A 26,771-nucleotide genomic window follows, 5' to 3' on the forward strand; every position below is an offset into this window, starting at 1 on the left:
CACGTGGGAGCTTTTCTGAAGTCCACCGCAGTGACCCCTAGCGAGCCCGGTTGGTGTCCTGCCATGTCAGGGGGGTCAGTGCACTAAAAATGCTGGCTCCTCCCATGGCCAAATGCCTTGAATTTGGCCGGGGTTTGAGATGGCCGACATAACTTTCCAATATCGCTAAAAAAACAAAGCCGTTCATCTCAAACCCCAGCCAAATCCAATGCATTTGGCTGGCCGGAACCGTATTATTGAAACAAAAGATGGCCGGCCATCTTTTTCGAAAATACGGGTCTTGCCAGCTGTTTACGGCGCCACCAAAATACATTGCCGGCCATGTATTTCATCGGCGCCGTTCGATTATTCCCCTCCAGGTCACCCATTGACCCGGAAGTTGTGCAGCTGGGCCCACAGAGCCAGGTGGCCAAAGATAGAACTGCGTTTTGCTCATACTTTCCGCTCAGATAGCTATGCAGGCACTGGTACTGCATAACTGCTGGCCCCTCACCAACTCCACTCACAGACCACCTTAGCATTAACTGCACCATGCTGTGGGGGTCAGAGGAGATATTGAACAAACTTTACTGAGAGGCTAAGTTATCACTGAATATTTGGGGATGGCTCAGTGGGATTTAAGCAGGCTGGAACTTCTCCTGCCAATTAAAACCCATTGAACATTTACTTCCATGTGAATATGTTGTACTATGACTTTCTGCCCTATTTCTATAGGATGATTGCTGTAAATATTTTATTCTTGTACATTTGTTCACTAAAGACAGTATTTTCTGAAAAAACAAAATCCACCTACTTTATATACTCATGAATAAGTCGATCTCATGTGTTATGTCGAGGGTGGTTGAAAGTTAGCAGCCTTTCTGGAAGATGCCCACTGTTATCATCACAAAACATTGGGTGGTGAAGGAGGGAGCGAGTTGTGAGATTAATTTGAAATTTAGACTTAAAATGGCACCCTGACATAATAGACCATACAAAAAAAACCCCGACAAAAAATACCCAACAAAACAGACTAAAACCAAAACAGACCATGACAAAAAAACCCTCCCCAAAAAACCCACAACAAAACAGATTTATGATTGTCACTAGATACCAAATGTGGATAGTGAAGTCAAGCCGTAGGCAGGTGCCAGGACTTTCAAGTGACAAGCCATGGACTTTCTCAGTAATTTATGGCTCCTCCACTTCTTTGTACCCTTCAAATTCGTACCATTCAAAAATAAATCTATTTCATCAGGCCCTTTCGTCGGGAGTCTATTTTGTCAGGGACTTTTATGTCGGGAACCTTTTTTTGTTTGGAGCTTTTTTTGTCTGGTTTCTTTTGACCGGGTCCAAAATATAGAACAGGAAAAGTTCTCTACGATGACGAATCACAGAAGGCAAAAGTAGAGACTAATAGACGATTCACCACTGGAGACGTGAGTCTAACAGTCTTTATTATATCAGAGATAACGACCCGACACAGTAATGAATGCAAAACGAAGAGTCCTACTTGTATATGTGTTGTCAACTCACTGATCACGTAGCACCAAACAGAATATGCTGGATACAAACTATCAGAGCATCAATAGAGGACGTTGTTTATTTCATAAGTTTTAAAATTCTTTGTATCCAGCATATTCTGTTTGGTGCTACGTGATCAGTGAGTTGACAACACATATACAAGTAGGACTTTTCGTTTTGCATTCATTACTTGGTGTATTTATTGACCCCTGATGCAGACGCTTTTTAGCGTCGAAACACGGCCTGTGTCGGGTCGTTATCTCTGATATAATAAAGACTGTTGGACTCACGTCTCCAGTGGTGAATCGTCTATTAGTCTCTACTTTTGCCTTCTCTGTTCTTTTGACCGGGTGCCATTTTTAAATAATATGGAAATCGGAATGACGAGTGAGGTGATTACATTTGCAGATGACACAAAATTATTCAAGGTTGTTAAAACACATGCGGACTGTGAAATATTGCAGGAAGACTTTAGAAAGTTGGAAGACTGGGCATCCAGATGGAAGATGAAATTTATTGTGGACAAATGCAAGGTGATAAACATTGGAAAGAATAATTTGAATCATAGTTGCCTCATGCTAGGATCCACCTTGGAGGTCAGTACTCAAGAAAAAGATCTAGGTGTCGTTGTAGATAATATGCAGAAATCTTCTGCTCAGTGTTTATTATACAGTGCAGGGCCACCAAGAGGGAGGGGCAATGTTAAGGTTAACCCGATTGCATTAACGTGATAACCCAGGTCCCGGCACACAGAAGCAGGAGAGTGGCAGACCAAGGGAGGAGCAGATGAAGAAAGGAAAGGGGGGGCAGGGATGGCAGCTGCCTGAGTGGGGGTGGGGGTGTGGGGGGCACAACAACCAATCCAAAAACTTTGGCAATAAATAATTTTATCTATCCACCTCTGGAGTCCTATTTTGGATTCCCTACTCCTTTGGACAGCACTATTTTTCCATAGGGAATCCTTCCTTGTTGTGCAAGATGAAAAGCACATCATCAATGAATCAGAACTAACTCTTAACATATCAAAAATAAGTTGAAGAATAAACTCATAGCATTTCAAACTGGACCATAAATGTTGACACAGAAATGTTGGCACCCATTTAATAAAATTACCCTTAATAGTACCAAAGGGTCTGTCTGGATTTTTAGTGGCGTTATCTGGATAACGCTGCTGAAAATCTGGGTATAGACCCAGTGAGCGGGATTTATTCAGATATTGCCACTGAATATCAACCTCATTGTTTTAAAGACACTTTTAGAATGTAAAATAATTGTCAAATAAGAGTCTTTGACATCAGGAACATCCAAGTAGCTGATCCAACATCAACATTCTGAAATGTTTGATAGGAGTGTCACATCTCATCCAAATGATTTCCCATAGCTGCCACCTCCTTTGATTAGAGCCTCGTGTCTGAGAGAACCTATTAAAGGTCAGAGATTGAAAAAAGAAAAGATTACCAAATGCTGTTAATGAGTAGAGAAAAATCAGAACCTCCATGTATTTGTACTGAAGCAGTGTCCATCAAATCCTTTCTCTGTTATAGAGGTTTCCTGTATTTACATGAATCCAGTAATAGTGCTGCAAGGGTGGCACATTTAATTGGCATTGTAGTATCAAGTCTGACTGCTTGCAAAGTATGGACACTTTGTTAGAAATATTGCTTTGAGTGGTTCAGTATGCTGCAAGGCCCTACTGTGGGAAAGAACATGCTCGCTCACCATCAGTGCAAGTAGCATGTTAATACATGCAAATAGGGGTCATTAGCTATGCGCTCCAATGCTCATAGAACTGCAGACAACACAAGAGCAACAGTAGCATGGCAAATCCTGTGCCAGCTTGGAGTTGGCATTAGGTTTTACCAGCCATGAGAAGAATAGGGAGACAGGGAAGGGTAGGAGCTTGGTCTTAGCTGGAGGTTGACCTGAATGCTGGACTTTTAGGAGGGGGAGCAGTTAGCCAGGGGAGTGATGAGCCCGATAGTGATTGGCCACTTGCTTGCCTGGCCCAGCCTTCATCATTTCCACACGAGTGCATCTGGGCTCTTATACAAACCAGACAGCAGCCTCATACATACACTGATTTTTCAGGGGTAGAGAGGAGTGACTGGCTTTTCTCTCCCTGCCACTGTCTTCCCTTCTATCTTCCCCTTTTCTCCTTTGGCCGCTCTCCCTCCCTCCCGCTTCCTTACAAGGATGCACTTCTTCTTCCTCCTTCCCTCCTCCCCCTCTGGCATTCTGGACATGCGCTCAAGAGCTGTGCTTAACACACAGCTCTTGAGCACATACCCAGGTACAATCTTCCTGTAGAAGTACCTAATGATCAATGCTATGAGTGTGCATAAATGTGCATCTCATTAGTGTTGAGCATTAGGGAGTACCTTTGCTGCGCTGATCCAGTAGTATTTTTCCAGCGCTGTTCAGAATAGCACTGGAGTTTTGAGCATCTGGGCCTAAAATTGTTATACCCTAAGCAAGAGAAACCAGAATGCATTTCGTTCTGTGAAGTACATTCTTTTACCACAAGGGTGTAAACACATTTTAAAATTTTTAATATTTTGATACCTGTATGTGAGCCTGATTGGTTTCCTTTGTAATACGATGTATATGTATTTTATTTTATGCATTTAAATACATTTTTCGGAGAAGGGGTCTGTAGGTTTCACCAGATTTTCAAAGGGGGTCTAGAGTACAAAAAGGTAAAGACCACCTGATCTTATCTGTAATGCAACAATTTAATCCATAAGGGAAAATGGAAGGTGGCTCTAGGCCTCATGTGTCCGGTTCCCTCTAGGCATACGTGTTGTACCAAGGCCAAAAATGTAATGTCTCAAACGAACACTCACCATGGTGTCTTGCACTATCTTCTGATTGTATTCTTTGGAAAGATAAGTGATGGCATCGTGGACAGACACAAAGAGCTGATCCTTGGTGATGGTTTTGCTGAAGAAGTTGCCTCTCTCCAGCTGGTTAATGATGGAAGCTGCAAGAGTTTATGACTGTTTACTATAAAAACTAAATAATTATGCTTTTGAAAACTCAAATTTTGGGGCCCTTTTACTAAGTTGTGTAAGCGGCTATGCACGCCCAATGCATGCCAAAATGGAGTTATCACACGGCTACTGCGTGGCTCTTGCGGTAATTTCATTTTTGGCGTGCGTCTGGTATGCATGGCCGAAAAACAATTTCCAAAGATTTATCCAGTTAACTCTCACAGAGATCCAGATGGTTGTAAAATACTTCCTGCTTACCATGGCAACCAACAAGATACACATTCACTTCAATCTCACGAAAATCTCTGAAAATCTGAAACATGAAAAAACAAGCAATAAATTCAGACAGTACAACATTGTATTTCAACGAAGCCCTATCATGAAATGAAATTACCACTTTTAAGATGAACCTCAGTAAAGTTGCAGAGACCAACAATGCATAAACCCCACATTTCAATTCTAAATCAATGCGGTTCACAGAATTGTGTAGCCTAACCTTCAGCAGGTACCTGATGAAAAGGCAAAGATGAGCTGCATTGTGACAGAATAGCAGTAGTGACTTTCTGCCAGGTCATCAACCTAGAACCTTTTGGCACTAGCCTAGAACTTTCTGGCACTAACCTAGAACCTTTTGGCACTTGCTTCCTTTTCCACATTGCAGCTAGAGTGAAAGGTGGAGCCCCTCACTGGTTCTGACCTGGTACTGTGTTTTTTGTTTCATTTTCTGCTTGCCAAAGGTAGATGTCTTTAGAATAAATATTGGGCATACATTTCTAGGGTTCAGCTCATGTGATTGCCTCTACTTTGATGGTCAACCAATCGCACAAAGTTCATAAGTGACACTGGTGATCAGTTCTATTTTCCTTCTGTGAAAGTCGTATCCTAAAAAAAGAACACTACACCCTTCTGTTAAGGGTCCTTTTACAAAAGGGTGGTAGGTGTAACACTGGCTTAGTATGCGGCGATTTGGCCCCACCACTGGGCTTCTGGGAGAGCCCAGTAGTATTTCCATCTCCCACCGCATGCCAGTTCTGGTGTGAGAAAATATTTTTAAAAATTTCTAGCACTGGGCTGTGTCCGGCAGTAATCAGACAGCGCCGTATGCTGCCTGGTTTCCATCAGGTTACCTCCAGAGCCCCTGAGGCGCTAAGGGATCCCTCAGGAAATGGCCATGTGGCAACACGGCCATTTCCTTATTTTGTTTTTTAAAAAAGCCTTTTACTGGCGGCGGTAAAAGGGGGCCTCGGTGTGTGGCAAACCCATGCCCTGATGCCACCGCAGGGCCCCATTTACTGCTGTTTGTTAAAAGGGGCCCTTAGTTATTAGGTGGTTCAGGTATGGAACAATTTGCCTAAGAATCTTAAAGTCCCTATTCAGATTTCTGCCATCAATAGAGGACATTGTTTATTTCATAAGTTTTAAAATTCTTTGTAATTTTCCTGTACACATCTTTTGTTTGCTGTATTATTAGATGGGCGAAATGTAGCAGATCCTGTGTTTGAATTAGCTGCATTTTTCCAGATTACTGTTCTGGTGTTCTTGCTGTTATCCACTTTGGACCTCTGCTGGGAACAGGTGGAATACAAGTGCAGAGGCTAGAATAGAATAGTTTCACTGATTCTCATCCCTATGATAGAGGCAGCCGCAAATCTGATGTTTTATTTGTTTAGCACTTTTTGATTAAGCTGGTAATTCTTTTTATTTATTTAGAAACGTTTGGCTCCAAAAATCCCCCTGTCTTGCTTTAAGTTTACCATTATGTATTTAAGGTCCAGTTTTCTTATTAAAGCACAGTAGCGTGGTTTTGAAATACAGACATCCTTAGTCAGTGTTAGTGATTCAGCTCATAACTGATTAGTTAGCAGTTGGGATATCAACTTACTTTTACCATCCACAAACAAGAGAAGGTGTTACAATGCATCCAGTGAATGTGCAAGGAAAAGAATAGGTGTTACAAAAAATTCTATCATGAAAGGACAAGTAATAGTGAAGAATGGGTGCTACGAAGAATCCCATCATGAAAGGACAAATAATAGTGAATGTGCAAGGAAAAGAATGGATGCTATGAAGAATCCCATCATGAAAGGACAAATAATAGTGAATGTGTAAGGAAAAGGATGGGTGCAACAAAGAATCCTATCAGGAAGGGACAAATAATAGTGAATGTGCAAGGAAAAGAGTGGGTGCTACGAAGAATCCCATCACGAAAAGAAAAATAATAGTGAATGTGTAAGGAAAAGGATGGGTGCTACAAAGAATCCTATCAGGAAGGGACAAATAATAGTGAATGTGCAAGGAAAAGAGTGGGTGCTACGAACAATCCCATCATGAAAGGACAAATAATAGTGAATGTGTAAGGAAAAGGATGGATGCTACAAAGAATCCTACCACAAAAGGACAAATAATAGTGAATGTGTAAGGAAAAGGATGGATGCTACAAAGAATCCTACCACAAAAGGACAAATAATAGTGAATGTGCAAGAAAAAGGATGGGTGCTACAAAGAATCGTATCACGAAAGGACAAATAATAGTGAATGTGCAAGAAAAAGGATGGATGCTACAAAGAATTCTATCATGGAAGGACAAATAATAGATTCTGAGGCTGATAACATGAGTCATTAACACAGCTGTGATAAACTGAGTCGTTAACACAAGAAAGCAATTTGAGTTAATTGCATGCAACTGAGATCAGAGCGAAAGAGCACGTTAAAATTTATTTTAAGTTAGTGTAGTCATTTTCACAAGAAATGTGTTGTTTCTGGCAATAATGACTCCACATTGACATTTGTGTGTTTTAACACATGTTATTTTGCAATGCAAACAAAAGTAATGAGCTGATTTGCATATTTCTGCAGTCTCTGCATCAAAGTTTGCAATAGCTGAATAACGCCTACTAAAATGGCTAGTAACACAGACAAAATTCACAAATGAGATATGCTATTTTCTCATTTAAGACATATTAACACACTGGATTTGCCTTAAGAAGTCAGTGGTCACCAATGTGTAAATGACCCCTAAAACAGCAAATAATGTGCTATTTAATACTTTATAAATGCATTCAGGCTTAAAATATGCACCACTTGACCCTCACACATGGAGGGGAATAATCGAACGTCGCCAGCGAAATAGGTCGCCGGCGATCTGTTTTGGCGGCGGCGCAACAGCTGGCCGGAACCGTATTTTCAAAAAAGATGGCCGGCCATCTTTTTTTTCGATAATATGGTGTGGCCCGGCCAATTGCCTTGGATTTCGCCGGGTTTGAGATCGCCACTTTTGTTTTTCCGCGATAATGGAAAAAACTGCCGGCGATCTCAAACCCGGCGAAATCCAAGGCATTTGGCCATGGGAGGAGCCAGCATTTGTAGTGCAATGGTCCCCCTCACATGCCAGGACACCAACCGGGCACCCTAGGGGGCACTTCAAACATCTTTTATAAACAACCAAATTAGCTTCCAGGTGCATAGCACCCTTCCCTTGTGTGCTGAGTCCCCCAAATCCCCCCAAAACCCACTGCCCACAAGTGTGCACCATTACCCTAGCCCTAAGGGCTGAAGGAGGGCACCTACATATGGGTACAGTGGGTTTTGGGGGGTTTGGGAGAGCTCAACATTACCCACCACAAGTGGAACAGGTAGGGGGGGATGGGCCTGGTTCTGCCTTTCTGCAGTCCACTGCAACCAACAACAACTGTTCCAGGAACCTGCATACTGCTGTCAGGGTGCTGGGTATGACATTTGAGACTGGCATACAGGCTGGCAAAAAAGGTTTGTATTTTAATAATTTTAGTGTGGGAGGGGGTTGGCGACCACTGGGGGAGTAAGGGGAGGTCATCCCCCATTCCCTCTGGTGGTCATCTGGTCAGTTGGGGCACCTTTTTGAGGCTTGGTCATGAAAATAAAAGGACCAAGTAAACCCGGCGAAATACTGCTTATCGCCGGGTTTTATTTTTCCATTATCCGCGAAAGCCGGCCATCTGGTAGCCACGCCCAAGCCTGCCCATGTCCCGCCTTCGCTTCGCCGCCAACACGCCCCTTTGAACTTTCGCCGGTGAGGCGAAGGGAAAGCAGCGAAGCTATCACAAATGTAGCTTTCGATTATACGCTTTTCGCCGCTTTTGCGAAATCGCTGGCCATATCCAGATTTGTGTCGGGAATTAGCCAGCGATTACTTTCGATTATAAGCTGGATGGTGTTCTGTTCCAAATTACTCTTAGAACAGGATGGATTCAGTCCAGAGGTCAGCCACTAAAATGATCAGTGGTCTTCGTCATAAAGCATATGTTGACAGACCTGCATATGTTGATATCTCAATATGTATACTTTGGAAGAAATGCGGGAGAGGGGAGATGTGATAGAGACATTGAAATACCTATACAGCGTAAATGCACAGGAGGCAAGTCTCAACTGAAAGGATGCTCTGGAATGAGGGGGCATAGAATGAAGGTGAAAAGGGATAGACTCAGAAGGAACTTCAGGAAATACTTGTTCATGGAAAGGGTGGTGAATTTGTGGAACGGCCTCATGGTGGAAGCAGTGGAAACAAAAACAGTATCTGAATTCAAGAGAGCTTGAGACAAGTACATAGGATTTCTAAGGGAGTGATAGGGAGAGTAGATGGCATGGATGGACAGACTGGTCTTTATTTGCCTACATTTTTCTCTGTTTCTATGTAACTTACAGTGATTATGTTATGTTGTAACTAACAAATGTACACAATTAACATAAATGTTACCACATATGCCATTACAGATGTTAGATATTTAGAGAAAAAAGGTCTTAAAAGCTTTTCAGAACACAAGATAATTGGTTAACGTACGGATCTCCATCGGCAATGAGTTTCATACTAAAATAACTTGGTAAGACAGAGAAGAATGGAATAATCTTCACAGTTTACATCACTGAAGGATAACGTAACAACATTTGATTGCGCGTTTTACCAACTGAAATATTATGTAAAAATTTAATCAGATCACCCAAATATAGTGGTGCTGTACCATACGTAATTTTAAAAATAATAGTGCACAATTTGAACTGTACCCTAGCATCAACAGAAAGTCAGTGCAGATCTTCAAGTGGTGGAGTAGCTGGCTTGAATCTACGGACCGAGTATATCAATCGTGCTGCGATGTTCTAAACAAGCTGCAATCGCTTAATCAGGGTCTTTGAGCAACCGGCATAAATAACATTACAGTAGTCTAGTCTGGACACGATCAGCGCCGCCTGGACCAATAATTTAAACTTAACTAGTTCGAAGTAACTGCGAACAACCCTCAATTTCTTCATAATGTGAAAAGATTTTCTAATTAGTGATTTCACATGAACATAAACAGTCAGCAGATTATCTACTTTCACCCCCAAAATTTTGGAACAGAATTTGAAGGTTAGTTCCAGTAGAAAACTGGGGGACCACAGATGAATCAAATTGACCCAGCCACAGAAAATTTGTTTTCTCACAGTTTAGTTTGAGTCAATTCACCATTATCCAATCAATCACTTTCACACATTTAGTAATATCTTTCAATACGGTAGTCCAATCACTGAGCAATGGAAACATAATAGAAATATCATCTGCATAAATATAAAAAGGTACATTATATGTGAAGGCCTAGTAGTGCTTATTTTAAGCCTACTTTGTACAGAAAAGAGGGCAGAAATCTACTACTACTACTTATCATTTCTATAGCGCTACTAGATGTATGCCGCGCTACATGTAGGAGACAGTCCCTGTTCAACAGAGCTTACAATCTATTCAAGACAGACAAACAGGACAAATAAGGGATAACGACAAAGAGTAGCAAGATTCTGGAATCCCAAAGAGTAGCAAGATTCCGGAATCCCAAAGAGTAGCAAGATTCTGGAATCCCAAAGAGGGGCATAATTGAAAGGGGCTGCCCATCTCTAAAGGCCCCCATCTTCGGGAACGGATATGAGAAGGGGCGGTCCCAACTGTATTATCGAAAAAGATGGGCGGCCATCTTTTCTTTTGATAATACGGTTGGGCCCGGCCAAATGTCAGAGATGGGCGGGTTTGAGATGGTCGGCATCAGTTTTCAACGATAATGGAAACCGAAGGTGGCCATCTCAAAAACGAACAACTCCAAGGCATTTGGTCATGGGAGGGGCAAGAATTTGTAGTGCACTGGTCCCCCTGACATGCCAGGACACCAACCGGGCACCCTAGGGGGCACTTTTAAAAATTAAAAAAAAAACATTAAAATACCTCCCAGGTGCATAGCTCCCTTACCTTGGATGCTGAGTCCCCCAACACCTACTCCCCACAACTCTACACCATTACCATAGCCCTTATGGGTGAAGGGGGGCACCTACATATGGGTACAGTGGGTTTTGGGGGGGGGGGTTGGAGGGCTCACATTTATCACCACAAGTGTAACAGGTAGGGGGGGATGGGCCTGGGTCCACCTGCCTGAAGTGCAGTGCACCCACTAAAAACTGCTCCAGGGACCTGCATACTGCTGTCATGGAGCTGGGTATGACATTTGAGGCTGGCTTAAAGGCTGGGGAAAAACGTTTTTAAAGTACTTTTTCTTTTGGTGGGAGGGGGTTAGTGACCACTGGGGGAGACAGGGGAGGTCATCCCTGATTCCCTCCAGTGGTCATCTGGGCAGTTCAGGCACCTTTTTGGGACTTGAACCTTAAAAAAATGGGTCCAAAAAAAGTGACCTAAATTCTCGCTACGGGTGCCCTTCTTTTTTCCATTATGGCCTGAAGCCACCCATCTGTTAACCACTCCAATACCTGCCCCTGTCCCGCCTTCGCTACTGTGCCGACAAGCCCCCGTGAACTTTGTTCGTCTCCGTGACAGAGTGCAGTTGAAAGCGCCCAAAATCGGCTTTCGATTATACCAATTTGGGCACCCTCGGGAGATGGGCGCCCTTCTCTTTTCGAAAATAAGCTGGATAGACTACTAGTTCTACTACTTATCATTCCTATAGCACTACTAGACATAAGCAGTGCTGTACTCTGAACATGTAAGAGACGGTCCCTGCTCGACAGAGCTTACAATCTATTCAAGACAGACAAACAGGAGAAATAATTAGGGAACGATAAAAGAGGCATGGGTACTGAACAAGTGAATAGGGGTTAGGAGTTAAAAGCAGCCTCAAAAAGGTGGCCTTTTAGCCTAGATTTAAATATGGCCAGAGACGAAGCTTGACATACTGACTCAGAAAGTCTATTCCAGGCATACAGGGCAGCAAGATAAAAGGAACAGTCTGGAGTTGGCAGTGGAGGAGCAGGGAATGAACGGAATTCTGGAGTTTTCGGAGAGGAGTGTAGGAAAAGATAAGAGTGGAGAGGTACTGAGGAGCTGCAGAGTGAAAGCACTTGTACGTCAATAAGTGGAGTTTGAACTGTATGTGGAAACGGATAAGGCGCCAGTGATGTGACTTAAGGAGATGGCTAATATGAGCATAGCGACACTGGTGGAATATAAGTCATGCAGCAGAATTTTAAATAGATTGAAGATGGTTTAGTGAGAGATCTGTGAGAAGCATGTTGCAGTAATCCAAGCGAGAGGTGATAAGAGTGTGGATAAGGGTTTTGGTAGTGTGAAAATCATAATTAATTGAAGCCATAGACATTAATGCTCGCTTGGGAGAAGGTGCAAATCCTTCTGTACATCAAAAGGCCTTCATGTGGTAAAAATCATTTATAAAATTACCCTTCTCTGTCAATAACTTATATAAATTAGACTAATCAAAAAGTCTAAAATCACCACTAGTAAGTGCTGAAATTGCTGCAGATATTTGGTTTTTGCTTAGCCTTTATTTAATAGCTGATGTAATTTATACACACAGACCCCCATTTACTAATAACACTTACCACATGTTTTAACAGTATTATTTCATGATATCTGCCACAAGGCCCATTACATACAATGGGCTGGTATCACATGCTAAGCATTTAGAAAACAAGGACTACAGTAGAATTTTTGTTTTCAGATTTTTCTTTAACGTACATTTTTTAAAACCTTTATACAGACAGTATCCACAAAGTTGATGGAAGCAAAGTCCAGGATGAGGGAGTGGAAGTTGGGTTTCTCGAGGCCTAGAGAGTCCAGTGTGGGTTCCTCTGATGTCGTCTCCTGCATGGCCTTAGCCTGGGTTTCTGGGCATGTTACAGTTTCACTGATCACAGCTGCAAATCCTCTCTCCTGAAATAAAAAACAAAATCCTCCTAGCTCTCTGTAATGATGGAACTATTAATATGTGGTCCTGGTAAGCACCTCAAAATCCTCGAGAGAGTATAAGGAATAGTCAATAAATTTAGATAACCTGGTTGTAAAGAATAATATACTTTATGAATTAAGGTTAGCACCTTAAATCTCACTCTAAATGAAACTGGTAAACAATGATATTTCAAAAAAATATGTAATATGTTCATACTTCCTACAATTGCCCAACAATGTAAGTCTGTGTTTTGTAATCTATGAAGGTATGTGCCACACTTAGGCACTCACACTTACGGCAGCTCTATCGCTGAGACACTCTCACTTACACCATCTCTATGGCTGGGACTCTCACACTTACACCATCTCTATGGCTGAGACTCTCACACTTACACACCAGCTCTATGGCTGAAGCACTCACATTTATACCAGTTCTATGACTGAGGCCAGGGCCGCCGAGAGACTGAACCAGGCCTGGGGCAGAACTGCCATTGTGCCTGAGTCAGAGGCGCTGCCCCCCCTCCCCGATCGCTGTTGCCCACACCACACAATCCAATTACCTTCATTGGCGGGGATCCCGAGGCCCCACCAGCAGAAAACGTGTTCCTCCAGCGCTGCACTTCTGCTGATTGCCTGCCCCCTGCATTTGCTTTTCCTCTCAGGTGTGCAAAAACAGCCACTCAGCTGGGCAGAAGAGCAGCGCTGGAGGTACTCCTTGTTGGAATGTATTGTATTTTGCATGCATTGCCTGTCACCTATTATTTCTCTGTGATTACTCTGTGACCTCTGATGTGAATTACTTAGAGAGGTCACACAGCTATGTAACTTCCTGTGGGGGTTAGATGCAGCAGATGCAGCAGATGCAGCACATGGAGCACATGGAGCTCATGATCTCTCCTAACCTGAGAGAATCTATGGTGGTGTGAGCATCCATTACCATCTAAGCACATGGAAGGAGCTGATAATACAAATGTATAGTAATATGTATATATAAGCCTGTCTGATTATAATCAAACTACAAACTGTGAGTAAACAGATGTTTTGTTACTTCAACTTTAAAGTGACTCAGCAGTGAATTATTCAGGGGTGAATGAGAGAGAGATGAAGAAAGAAATTAACATTTCTAAAGCTGAAGCTGTGTGTACTAAAATCTGCTAATTATTTACTACAAATAATCCAACAAAAGGGTTATGGGCCCAGGAATTGAAAAAGAAGAGAAATCTTACCAGGCAGTAAAAAAGCCACATTTTTCTCTTAAGTTTTAAAGGAAAGATTCAGTCTGTCTCTCTCTCCCCCCACACAGCAGACAGAAGGCTAAGAAAATGGCTGAGGGAAGAAATTCACCATTTTTCTATTCTCTCAAGGTGCCTAAATTAACTGAGTTTAATTATCAGCAGTGGGAATTAAGATTCATATGTTTCCTTCGAGCAAAAAGATTAGATATATGCTTAGATCAAGACAGAACAGCTGAAAATATGGCTGAATGGGACAATGCAAACTATTATGTGAAGTGCATGCTTTTGGAAGCTCTCTCAGAGAAACAAGCCATATTAGTGGAGGGAAAAGATACACCAAAGGACATTTTATATAAGCTGAGAACTATGTATGCAACTACATATGCAAAGCAGCAACCAATTTGGCTGGCAGAGTTGAATGAAACCAAATTAAGGGATAAAAGTAAATGTAATGATCACATTATGTATCTTATGTCTTCATTTCAAAAGCTAGAACTTTCTGGAATTCCCATGTGTGATGCATTGAAAAGAGCATTTCTTTTTACCTCACTATCAAAGAAGTTTGATGTTTTTAGGTCTGTAAATGAGGCCATTGAAGGGCAATCTTTTGAACAGACAACATCAAAACTAAGGCAGGAATGCATAATAAATGATTCTGAGGAGATGTGTTCTCAAAGCAAGTCAGAGAGAAATGAAACAAATTTCTTGGCAAAGAACAGAGGAAGGCGGAGCTATGGGAAAACTCCACCCAAGGGCAAGCTGATTTGCTACTCATGTGGAAAGGAGGGACATGTATCTAAATGGTGTAAGGAAACACAAAACACTCCCTCTAGCTCACCTAAGCCAATGGAACTAAAGAATTTTCAAACCAGGAAATGTATGAAGGACAATAATAAACACAAGGGCCTTCTAATGGCAGAAAAATCTTTGACTATGGTAAATAATAATTCAAATGAAAGTACTTGGATTTTGGATTCAGGGAGCACATGCCATTTAACCAATTGTAAGGATTTCTTTCAGGAAATGTGTCCAGAAGAAGGTATTCTTAATACTGCAAACGCAGGGACTGCTAAGATCCAAGCAAGAGGCATTGGATTCTTAAAATGCAAAGTGTCTAATGAAGTTAAAGAAATTCCTGTAAGTGATGTCTTGTATATTCCCCAAGCAGTTTGTAATATGCTTAGTGTATCTACATTAGATAAGAAGGGATTTGTGATTCATTTTGAAAACAGTAAGTGCACAATCTCTAAAAATGATGAAGTGTATGCTGAAGCTTTTATGCATAATGATGTTTATAAACTGAGCATTTCAGGTGAAGCCTCACATATGGCGCAAGTAAGGAAGAATGATGGTAAATGTAGTCTGGAAATCTGGCACCGCCGCCTGGGACATCGTGATTCTAAGGTGATCCAGGATCTTTACAGTGGGCAACTAGCCACCGGCATTCAGATAAGTGCAGATGCTGGTAAAATGGAGAAATGCATAGACTGTGTTACTCAAAAAGGTGTGAGACCCTCATTTCCTGCATACACAGGAAATAGGAGTAATAAAGTGCTGGACTTAATACACAGTGACTTATGTGGACCGTTTAATATCCCATCATTGGGAAATAACAGATTTGTGCTAATATTCTTGGATGATTTCTCTAGATATTGTGTGGCCTATTTGCTGAAAGAGAAAAGTCAAGTCACAGACATGCTGAAGAAATACGTAGCCATGGTGAGCAATAAATTTGAAAGAAAACCAAAGGTTCTTCAGACCGACAATGGTGGTGAGTTCACTTCACAAAGCATGCGCACATTTCTAGAACAAGAAGGCATTCAGCATATCACAACAGTAGCTTATACACCAGAGCAAAATTCTGTTGCAGAGAGAAAATTTAGGTCACTTGTGGAAATGACCAGATGTATGCTGTCAGATAGCAATCTCCCTAAAAGACTATGGGGGGAAGCCATTCTCACAGCAGTGTACCTACAAAATAGAATGCCAACTAAAGGCGCTGAGCGCACACCACATGAGACATGGCATGGTAGGAAGCCAAACCTGTCACACATAAGAACATTTGGAAGTACAGCATATGCTCATATACCAAAGCAAAGAAGGCATAAGCTGGATTCCACAACAGAAAGGGGCATTTTAGTTGGCTATGCTCCAGGACACAAAGGATATAGAATTTTGAATCTGAAAACTGGCATTGTTGGCATAAGACATGTTACATATTTTGATGAAGACAAAAGGGTTGATAAAGGCTGGATTATCCCAGATGAGCCTTATCATCCAGAATATGAAACTAGAACCATAATAGACATGCCAGTGTATATAAATGCCATACCAAGGCAGATGTCTGAAAGCAACTCATCTGTATCTAACAAGGAACAGGCAGAGGAAGCAGACACAGAAAGGATCATTGAAGAAGACAGTACAGTTGGAGAAGGGGAATCAATTGGAGAAGGACTCTCAGATTTAGAGGATGCGGAAAGGTCAGACCAACCTGTTGTCAGACGCTCATCCAGGGAAAACAAAGGTGTTCCACCCCCAAGACTGTCTTACCTAACAAAGTCAGCAGAAGCTCAAGAGCCCTTAACATGGGATGAGATTGAGAAAATGCCAGCAGAAGAAGCTGCTGAATGGCGTAAAGCTGCACAAGAAGAAATTGATGCATTGGATAAAAATAATACTTGGATTCTTACAAAATTACCTCCTGGCAAGAAAGCTATAGGATGCAAATGGGTATTCAAGTTAAAAAGGAATGCACAAGGAAAAGTGGAAAGGTATAAAGCCAGAGTAGTGGCAAAGGGATATCTTCAAAAATATGGAGAAGATTTTGATGAAGTGTTTGCACCTGTAGTGAAACACACGACAATCAGAACACTTCTGAGCATTGCAGTCTCAAAAGGCATGCAAGTCAACCACGTTGATGTGAAAACAGCGTTTCTTCACGGAGATATAACTGAAGACTTGTACATGGAACAGCCAACAGGTTTCATAAATACAAAACAAAGACAGCTAGTGTGTAAATTAAACAAAGGTCTTTATGGATTAAAGCAAAGTGCGAAATGTTGGAATGAAAAATTGCATGAAATATTGACAAATTTAGGATTTAAGCAAGGTGAAGCAGATAAATGCTTGTACACTAGGTGCAGAAATGGACAATATGCATACATTTTAGCTTTTGTTGATGATCTGCTCATTGCAAGCAAAAGTGAGCAAGAGTACAAGGACATTGTAAAATATTTAAACCTCAATGTTGAGATAAAAGAACTTGGTAATGTGTCATACTATCTTGGTATAGAAATTGAGAAACAAAATGATGGTTCTTATCTTCTAAGCCAGAAGCAGAAAATAAATGAGCTTATTGAAAGTTTAGGTATGCAAGATGCCCAAGTTGTAAGCACTCCCATGATCACTGATTTTCTGAAGGATGAAACAGTAAGAGAACCTTTACCAGATAACATCCAATATAGATCAGCCATAGGTAAGCTTTTATATCTAGCTACCACATACAGGGCTGATATAGCAAATGCAGTAGGAATTTTGAGCAGAAGGGTCAGCTCACCTACCAAATCAGATTGGACTGCAGTTAAAAGGATGGTAAGGTATTTAAAGGGTACCATTGATTGTAAATTAAAGATTTCAGCCAATAGTAATCCAAAACTAATATGTTACTGTGATTCAGATTGGGCAGGGGATCATTCTGATTGTAAATCCACAAGTGGATATGTGTTTATGTATGGAAATGTACAAATTTCATGGGCCAGTCATAAACAAAGTATTGTGAGTTTGTCTTCTACAGAAGCTGAATATGTGGCCGTATCGGAAGCGTGCAGAGAACTGATGTGGATTGAAAAACTTTTGCTGGATTTCGGAATAGCTGAAAAGAGACCAATCCAGTTAATGGAAGATAATCAGAGCTGCATCCGACTGTCACAGAATGACAAGGTTCAGTCACGCACCAAGCACATCGCAACGAAATACCACAACGTGCGAGAGTTGGCGAAAGAAGGGGTCATCAGTCTACACTATTGTCACACCAGTGAGATGACAGCTGACATCATGACCAAACCGTTACCCAGAGAACATTTTGTGAATCTGCGTATAAAGCTTGGACTTTGTATGAATAAATAATTGCATGACAGTTATGCATGAGAAGGGGTTTGTTGGAATGTATTGTATTTTGCATGCATTGCCTGTCACCTATTATTTCTCTGTGATTACTCTGTGACCTCTGATGTGAATTACTTAGAGAGGTCACACAGCTATGTAACTTCCTGTGGGGGTTAGATGCAGCAGATGCAGCAGATGCAGCACATGGAGCACATGGAGCTCATGATCTCTCCTAACCTGAGAGAATCTATGGTGGTGTGAGCATCCATTACCATCTAAGCACATGGAAGGAGCTGATAATACAAATGTATAGTAATATGTATATATAAGCCTGTCTGATTATAATCAAACTACAAACTGTGAGTAAACAGATGTTTTGTTACTTCAACTTTAAAGTGACTCAGCAGTGAATTATTCAGGGGTGAATGAGAGAGAGATGAAGAAAGAAATTAACATTTCTAAAGCTGAAGCTGTGTGTACTAAAATCTGCTAATTATTTACTACAAATAATCCAACACTCCTCCGGACTGGGTCTTCCCCAGTCTCCAAGGGGGGCCTGGCTGTAGCACTGGAGTTTTCTCTCTCCTGCTCCTGTCGAGACGCGATCACTCGTGTCCCGTCAGGAGCAGGAGAGAGAAAGAGACCCCGGTGCCAGGCCCCCCTTGGAGGCCCAAGCCCGGGAAATTTTGCCCCCCTGCTCCCCCCTCAGTGGCTATGACTGAGGCACTCACACGTACACCCACTCTATGACTGAGACACTCACTCACCCATTCTATGGCTGAAACACTCTCACTTACACCATCTCTATGGCTGAGACTTTCACACTTAAACCAGCTCTATGGCTGAGACATTTATGCCAGTTCTATGGCTAGTGTTCTATAAAGGAAAGCAGGCACCCTGTTACAGAATTACTCTCCAAAATGTACACTTGGTCACCTGCTTTTTGTGTAGGTAGACTTTTGCTTGAAAAATAGATGTGCAGATGGCATTTTCAAATCTCTGTGTGTACTTTCTCTTCCCTGTCCTAAACACATCCCCAGGAATGCATTCTGTCAATAGGATAAAAATCCATGCCATGTTTCAGAACCCACCATCTTTTTAGCTACAGTGAAGGCAGGCAATATTCTGATAGCTAATTCACTCAAGTAAAACCATTTTTACCTGCATCAATTGCTTTGAAAATTGCAGTCTTATAAATTATAACCAAATTGTATGCAGTAGAGTGCACATGAAGGGCTGGTAACTAGTTATAGAGCAATTAATGCACATTAAAACTCTATAGCACAAGTTACCTGCACCTAATATGCATTATTTCACCATAAAGGCAGAAAAATATGACTCAAAGTACACAGAAAAATTAGATGTATCATAAGCAAATATATGCAAAGCAACTAATTATTATTCAGAAAGGCTAATGCAGCTTTCAGTAAACTTTGCAAGCTATGTTTTTCATGCAGTTAACCTCATCCCCAGAGATTTTGTTGACTAATTCTCAAGAGCAATTTTCAAGGGTGAATTGTAATAAAGACCCCCCCCCTCCCAGCTTTCAATCCTTTTTCAAATATTACCCCTCCCCCAATCCTTTTCCAAACTTCCTCCAGGAATTCACTCACCTCCTGCATCCCTAGGAGTATCCCTGCTGTGTATTGAGGGTTGGGCACGGGAGTGATTTCTGGATGTTCCTTTTCTGGCAAATAACATAGTAGATGACGGCAGATGAAGACCTGTATGGTCCATCCAGTCTACTCAACAAAATAAACTCATAGTATAAGGAATGATGTGATACTACATATGTATACTTGACCTTGATTTGTCCTTGCCATTTTCAGGACACATATTGTAGAAGTCTCCCTGGCACTGGCCTTGTTCTCCAGTTACTGAAGCTGAATCTGTCCAGCCACGATCAGGGCACAGACTGTAGAAGTCCAGCACTGGATTTGCTTCTCAATTACTGGTGTTGGCATCTAATTACTGCTAAGCTTGTTTGGTTCCATGCCTTCTATACAGGATTCCTTAGTAGCAGTCTCACAGTACTACCACTAGGGGTCAGGCTGTCAATAAATAAGCACACCTAAATGTGCCAGTAATGGATACAAAATTGGAACTTATATAATATATTATATTATACCACCATATATTTTATTCTAATTGTAGTGAAAGCTTCCTCAACATGACCATATCAGTTACTTGTGTCATACGTAATCCTTCTTGCAACCAGGCTGATCTCTGTATGACAGCAATATCACCCATCCCATTACCTTACCTGTGTCATTGTCCTTGAAGATGTTTCTGTCTCAGTGTCTACAAAGCCACTGTTGTCGTATCCCGTCATCTGTTAGTGAGAGCAAGTAGAAGGAATGAAGGTAACATTAGGGATCTGTTGTTACCAGTGCATTTTTTCTAGCAAAAAAGGTGTCGGTACTCAAATGCTAGGCCACCCTTCAGGGGTGGGGTGATCACTGAGGGACCCACCCCACAATAGCCAGGCCCCCTGCAACCAGTCACAGAATCTATGACAAGGCGGAATTGTTGTGTAGAGCCTGAGCTCTTTCATTAAAACTTGGGGACCATGGGTCAATATTAGCAGACAATGGAAAAGGTGCCGGTACGCAGTACCCTCAAGTCCCCCCTCAAAAAAAGCCCTGGTTGTTACACTAAAACAACAACAGTATTTGCTAGATCATTCTGTGTCATCCCCATCTGAAATGACCCAAAAATGTAACACAATATCATTCGTTGTTTCAGTGCACATTTTACAGTTTACAAAATTCACTGACATATGTGCAGTGTAAAAGATCCTTGAGTTGTAACAATAAATCAAGAATTGAAATGAAACAAGGAAACAAAATAATAAACAACAAAAAGTTACAATGAAATGACAGAATGACACAAAACTAACATTTTTCCATGTGCAACTACATAAAATATACACTTCCACTCTTTAGCAGCACATCACCATGATTTCCTTAACTTAGGGGTCCTTTTACTAAGGCGTGCCGAAAAATGGCCTGCACTGGTGTAGGTGCATATTTTGGACGCGCGCAGGTCCATTTTTCAGCTTGCCTGGAAAAGGCCTTTTTGGGGGGGAGGGGCAAAAATGGATGTGCGGCAAAATTAAAACCAGCATGCATCCATTTTTGGCCTGAGACCTTACTGCCACTCATTGACTTAGCAGTAAGGTCTCATTTGCTAACCGGGTGGTAATCATCAACACGTGTACCTGCCAATTACCACCAGGTAAGCGCCACGTGGTAGAAAATTTCTACCGCATGTTTTGGATGTCCATCAAAAATGGAATTACTGCCCGGGGCACGCGGTAGCTGGGCGGTAGTTCCAATTTGATGCACGGATGCGTGTAGGCGTCTACGCACCTTAGTAAAAGGGCCCCTTAGAGCAGTGTTCTAGGGCGGCCCTCATTATCATTCTGGATTTTTTTCTGCTACTCTCTGCCTCACTACCCAAGTTCATGACAGAAAGAGGTAAGTGGATAAAGGAAAGACTTGCCTCATGCTTGAAGGATAAGGCATTTCTCAGTAGATGACAAGAATGCATTTGGAAATGTCAACCTCCGTGAGGATACACACATTAAAAGTTTGAAGGCAAACTAGTGGGGTGGATGTCGTTGACACACACTGGTCAGCAGTGCCATGGCCTCACAAAGGAAGATATTTGCAGGGGCATTTTCGAAAGAGAAGGGCGCCCATCTTCCGACACAAATCAGGAGATGGGCGTCCTTCTCTCAGAGTCGCCCAAATTGGCATAATTGAAAGCCGATTTTGGGCTCCCTCGACTGCAGTCCGTCGTGGGGACAACCAAAGTTCACGGGAGCATGTCGGAGGCGTAGCGACGACAAGGACTGGGGCATGCTTAAGAGATGGGCATCCTTAGCCGATAATGAAAAAAAGAATGGCGTCCCTGAAGAGCATTTGGTCGACTTTACTTGGTCCATTTTTTTTCATGACCAAGCCTAAAAAAGGTGCCCAAACTGACCAGATGACCATCGGAGGGCATCAGGAATGAACTTCCCTTACTCCCCCAGTGGTCACCAACCCCCTCCCACCCTAAAAAAATTTTTTAAATTTTTTTGCTAGCCTCAAATGTCATACCCAGCTCCATGACAGCAGTATGCAGGTCCCTGGAGCAGTTTTAGTGGGTGCAGTGCACTTCAGGCAGGCGGACCCAGGCCCATCTCCCCTACCTGTTACACTTGTGCTGGTAAATGTGAGCCCTTCAAAACTCACCCGAAACCCACTGTACCCACATGTAGGTGCCCCCTTCACCCCTTAGGGCTATGGTAGTGGTGTACAGTTGTGGGGAGTGGGGTTTGGGGGGGTTTGGGGGACTCAGCACCCAAGGTAAGGGAGCTATGCACCTGGGAGCAATTTGTGAAATCCACTGCAGTGCCCCCTAGGGTGCCCGGTTGGTGTCCTGGCATGTGAGGGGGACCAGTGCACTATGAATGCTGGCTCCTCCCATGACCAAATGCCTTGGATTTGGTTGTTTTTGAGATGGGTGTCCTCGGTTTCCATTATGGCCGAAAACCGGGGACGACCATCTCTAAGGTCGACCATCTCAACATTTAGGTCGACCATCTCTAAGGTCGACCCAAATGTTGAGATTTGGGCGTCCCCGACTGTATTATCAAAGCGAAAGATGGATGCCCATCTTGTTTTGATAATATGGGTTTCCCTGCCCCTTTGCCGGGACGTCCTTAGAGATGGGCACCCTTAGAGATGGGCATCCCCGTTCGATTATGCCCCTCTTGGTGGCTCTCCTCCAACTCATTTGCATCCAAAGTGGCCCCAACTTAAAAATTAGAGAACACCACTGACTTAGAGGATAATTTTATAAATGCCTTTTGTGCACAACCCCCCCCCCCCCCCCCCCGTACATGCAAATTTGGATGGACATTCAATTTGCGTGCACAATTTAATTGAATAACGTAATGTGCAAAGTGATGCATGTGGGAAAGAGGAACCTGAACTATGTCTATGTAATGCAAAGTTCCACACTAGGAGTCACCAACCAGGAAAGGGATCCAGGCGTCATCGTTGATGATACATTGAAACCCTCTGCTCAGTGTGCAGTGACAGCTAAGAAAGCAAATAGAATGTTAGGTATTATTAGGAAAGGAATGGAAATCAAAAATGAGGATGTTATAATGCCTTTGTATCACTCCGTGGTATGACTGCACCTCGAATATTGTGTGCAATTCTGGTCACCGCATCTCAAAAAAGATATAGTGGAATTAGAAAAGGTACAGAGAAGGGTGACGAAAATGATAAAGGGTTTGGGACAACTTCCCTATGAGGAAAGGCTAAAGTAGCTAGGATTCAGCTTGGAGAAAAGACAGCTGAGGGGAAATATGATAGAGGTCTATAAAATAATGAGTGGAGTGGAATGGGTAGATGTGAATCGCTCGTTTACTGTTTCCAAAATTTCTAGGACTAACGGGCATGCAATGAAGCTACAAAGTAGTAAATTTAAAACAAATCAGAGAAAATATTTCTTCACTCAATATGTAATTAAACTCTGGAATTCGCTGCCAGAGAGTGTAGTAAGAGCAGTTAGCTTAGTGGGATTTAAAAAGGTTTGGCTAGCTTCCTAAAATAAAAAGTCCATAAGCCATTATTAAAATGGACTTGGAAAATCCACTGCTTATTTCTAGGATAAACATAAAATGTATTGTAGTGTTTTGGGATCTTTGCCACGTACTTGTAACCTGAATTGGCCACTATTGCAAACAGGATGCTGGGCTAGATGGACCTTCCATCTGTCCCAGTATGGCACTGCTTAACAAAGAGAGATCGACCAGGGCTTATATTTACTGTATCTTCATGGAATGCTTCACAGCAACTATTGGTAAACAACAGAAAATCACAGGTAGCTTTCATGGTCTAGTGTGGAGCACTATGACTACATTCAGTACTTGGGATGCTTGGAGAAGATGTAACGATGGAAGAGATTCCCAGTGTTTCTGTGCAAACTCTGAAGGGTCAGCTGACAATAGGTACCGAAATACTGTCTACCTGTCCAGCCTCCACATCCTTGGCTTGCATTCTGGCCTTCTTCTGCATTCTCTTCTGCCTTTTGATGGCTTTTTTCTTTTTTTCGATGAGTTTGTCAATGTCAAAGCCACACTGAAAGCAGGAAATCAGAATACTACAGATCACGAATGTCATTTTTTAGTGATTCAGACAGAGGCTTTACATTAGGGATGTTAAACTCTAGTTCTTAAGGAATGTAACACTGGACTGATTTTCAGGATATCTCTAATGAGAGGCAGCTCAGGCAAATGTAAAGGCCCAGATTTATGTACAAGGCCTTTCAGGTTAGTGCCTAGATTGCCAAAATTGTGAGGATGACAACATTTGCGTCCTTGCTACCCCATCAACCCCCAATCCTGTCCCAATATCCAAAGCCACTGCCCCCTAAACTTCAAACCCAATTTCCAATCCACAACCTATCCCCCTAAATTCAATAAGATAACAGGCTATGACCTCTAATCTTTTCCCTCCCTGCCTGAGTGCAGGAGTAGCTGAATGGTTATAGCAGTGGGCTGAGAACAAGGGAAACCAGGTTCAAATCCTACTGTTGTTCCCTTTGGTCTTGGGCAAGTCACCTAGGGGGCAGTTCTATAAGTGGATTCCTCCTTTTAGGCACTCTGATGCCACAGAGCGTATTCTATAATGCAATTTGGGTGCCCAGATTCTGTTCTAACCAGGGGTGTAGCCAGAAATCCAATTTTGGGTGGGCCTGGGCCCAACATGGATGGCAGAACTCCACCCTGTCCTACAAGTGATTTGGTCTCTCCCTCCCTCGCCTGCATGCCATATGGTCTCTCAAACATCCCTCCCTCCCCTGCTACCTTTTAAATAGCAGATTTTCACCAGCAGCGAGCAGCAACTAATACACACTGCTCATGTTGGCCCCACAGCCTTCCCTCTGTTGCAACTTCCTGTTTCCGCATAGGCAGGAATATATCAAAGGGAAGGCTGTGGGACCGGTGCAAAGAGTATGTATCAGTCGCTGCTCACTGCAGGTGAAGATCTGCTATTTACAAGGTATGTAGGAGGGACAATTGTTGGGAGTTTTTGGCTGGTTGGGCTTGGGGATTGCTGCCAGCCACTTCATAGGTGTGCTGCTACTGGGTGGACCTGAGCCCAAAGTGAGTGGGCCTGGGCCCACCCGGGCCCACCCTTGGCTATGCCACTGGTTATAACCTGACAATGGCACACCTCACATTTATGTGCCTGAGGTTGAACCAGGCGTAGACCTGGCATAACCGTAGTTGTGTAAGTGCAGCAAGGATGCACGTAACGTACCGTATTTTGTAAGCTGTGCACATAAGTAGCAGCACTGCCCATGCCCCTCCCATATTCTGAGGTCATGAACCTACATTTTCAGCTTTTTGGGAATTTGTCCCTAATTTTACTTCCCCTCCCTTTCTGTCCTAGAGCAGGTGACCATTTCAAAATGACAGTGATTTACTTCTCTCTAGGTGAATTCTGCGTCTGTCACATTCTCAGCACTGACTGACCCAAGAAGCAGAATCTCTGATGAGCTGGGAATTGAACCCAGAGTACCACTGAGACTGTGGCCAGCCCTTTCAGCCTCTTGGCTAAGATCAGATGGAAGGTCTGAGCTCTGAGTTAAAGAAGATTCCTTCTTGGTATTTTGACTACAATTGAAAATCTATACAATAAGGAGGAGGTTCATACCCTACCACCCGAGCACATTGGAAACATGATTACATTCTGACAATCACTTAAGAGGATGAAGGGACAATTTTTAAAATTTGTGCTTTGCTTGTAGTTCAGCATTTTTGATACTTCTGAAAATCATAAAGAAATTGTGAGGATTTCAAGATGAAATCCCTGTGCATTGTCTTCCAGCTCTTCCTTGCTCAACCCCCTCACCCAAAATTGTGAGGATTTCAAGATGAAATCCCTGTGCATTGTCTTCCAGCTCTTCCTTGCTCAACCCCCTCACCCACCCCCAACAGCACATAAAATAATTACCCATGATGTCAATTAGTGGTACTTTTACCTCCAAGGGGAAGGGGGTTACAATCAATTACTCTGTTCAGGTACGTGAAGCCTGCTAGAGTTGTTCAAGCAATGTGGCTTAAAATTGGAAGTGCAGATAATGAAATAAATAAACTGCCTCATTAAGCTGATGTTTGTTCTCTAAAGTTTTTGTTAACAAAAAAATTCTCTTCCCATAGGAAACTTCTATTAACTAGGTCGTGGCATAAGACAATGACGATATGTTGGGTGTCATGATCGCCAACATTTGGACGAGGTAAGCTTATGAATGCTAATGCTGGTCCCATGAATGCTAATACCAAGCGTGAAATTAAGAGTGAGACATCTTTTACCTATTGCTTACCTTACGTTTCAGCGCTTCGGCATACAGCTCAGCATTGGCAAAATAGACAGTGGTTGAAGAATGAAAGATTTTCACGCCTGCTAATTCTTTGGCCTAGAAATAAACCACAGGAAGAAATTCAGGAAGTGAATAAGCAGTACACTGAATTTTGACTCACAAAGAGGAGAAATGTCAAGGATCGATATTCAGACTGCGGGAGTTGGCCTGGCTAAGTCCCGTGGTCACCGCTAAATCCAGAGAGTCAACGCTTGGCCGTTCCCATTGAATAGCCGGTTTATTTTTGGCCAGGTAGAAGATATTCAGACTGTAAGAATGTAATCTACAAAACAATTCACAATGTTAACTTCTCATATCAAAAAC

General features: G+C 42.4%; 1 protein-coding gene across 1 annotated transcript in view; it reads right to left on the bottom strand.

The window, feature by feature from the left end:
- Positions 1-2,292: 2,292 nt before the first annotated feature.
- The window catches only part of LOC115473126 (solute carrier family 26 member 6-like), a 58,294-nt gene continuing 33,815 nt past the window's right edge, over positions 2,293-26,771 (bottom strand). Inside the window, exons 15-22 of the mRNA XM_030207803.1 lie at positions 26,412-26,504; positions 24,050-24,160; positions 20,284-20,352; positions 19,634-19,762; positions 12,472-12,666; positions 4,752-4,806; positions 4,347-4,483; positions 2,293-2,924 (exon numbers count right to left, since the gene is read on the bottom strand). Of these exons, the coding sequence (XP_030063663.1) occupies positions 2,901-2,924; positions 4,347-4,483; positions 4,752-4,806; positions 12,472-12,666; positions 19,634-19,762; positions 20,284-20,352; positions 24,050-24,160; positions 26,412-26,504 (813 nt within the window). The 3' untranslated portion in view covers positions 2,293-2,900. The remainder of the gene's footprint in view (positions 2,925-4,346; positions 4,484-4,751; positions 4,807-12,471; positions 12,667-19,633; positions 19,763-20,283; positions 20,353-24,049; positions 24,161-26,411; positions 26,505-26,771) is intronic.

Source organism: Microcaecilia unicolor, chromosome 6, assembly GCF_901765095.1.
Source record: "Microcaecilia unicolor chromosome 6, aMicUni1.1, whole genome shotgun sequence".
Lineage (NCBI taxonomy): Eukaryota > Metazoa > Chordata > Amphibia > Gymnophiona > Siphonopidae > Microcaecilia > Microcaecilia unicolor.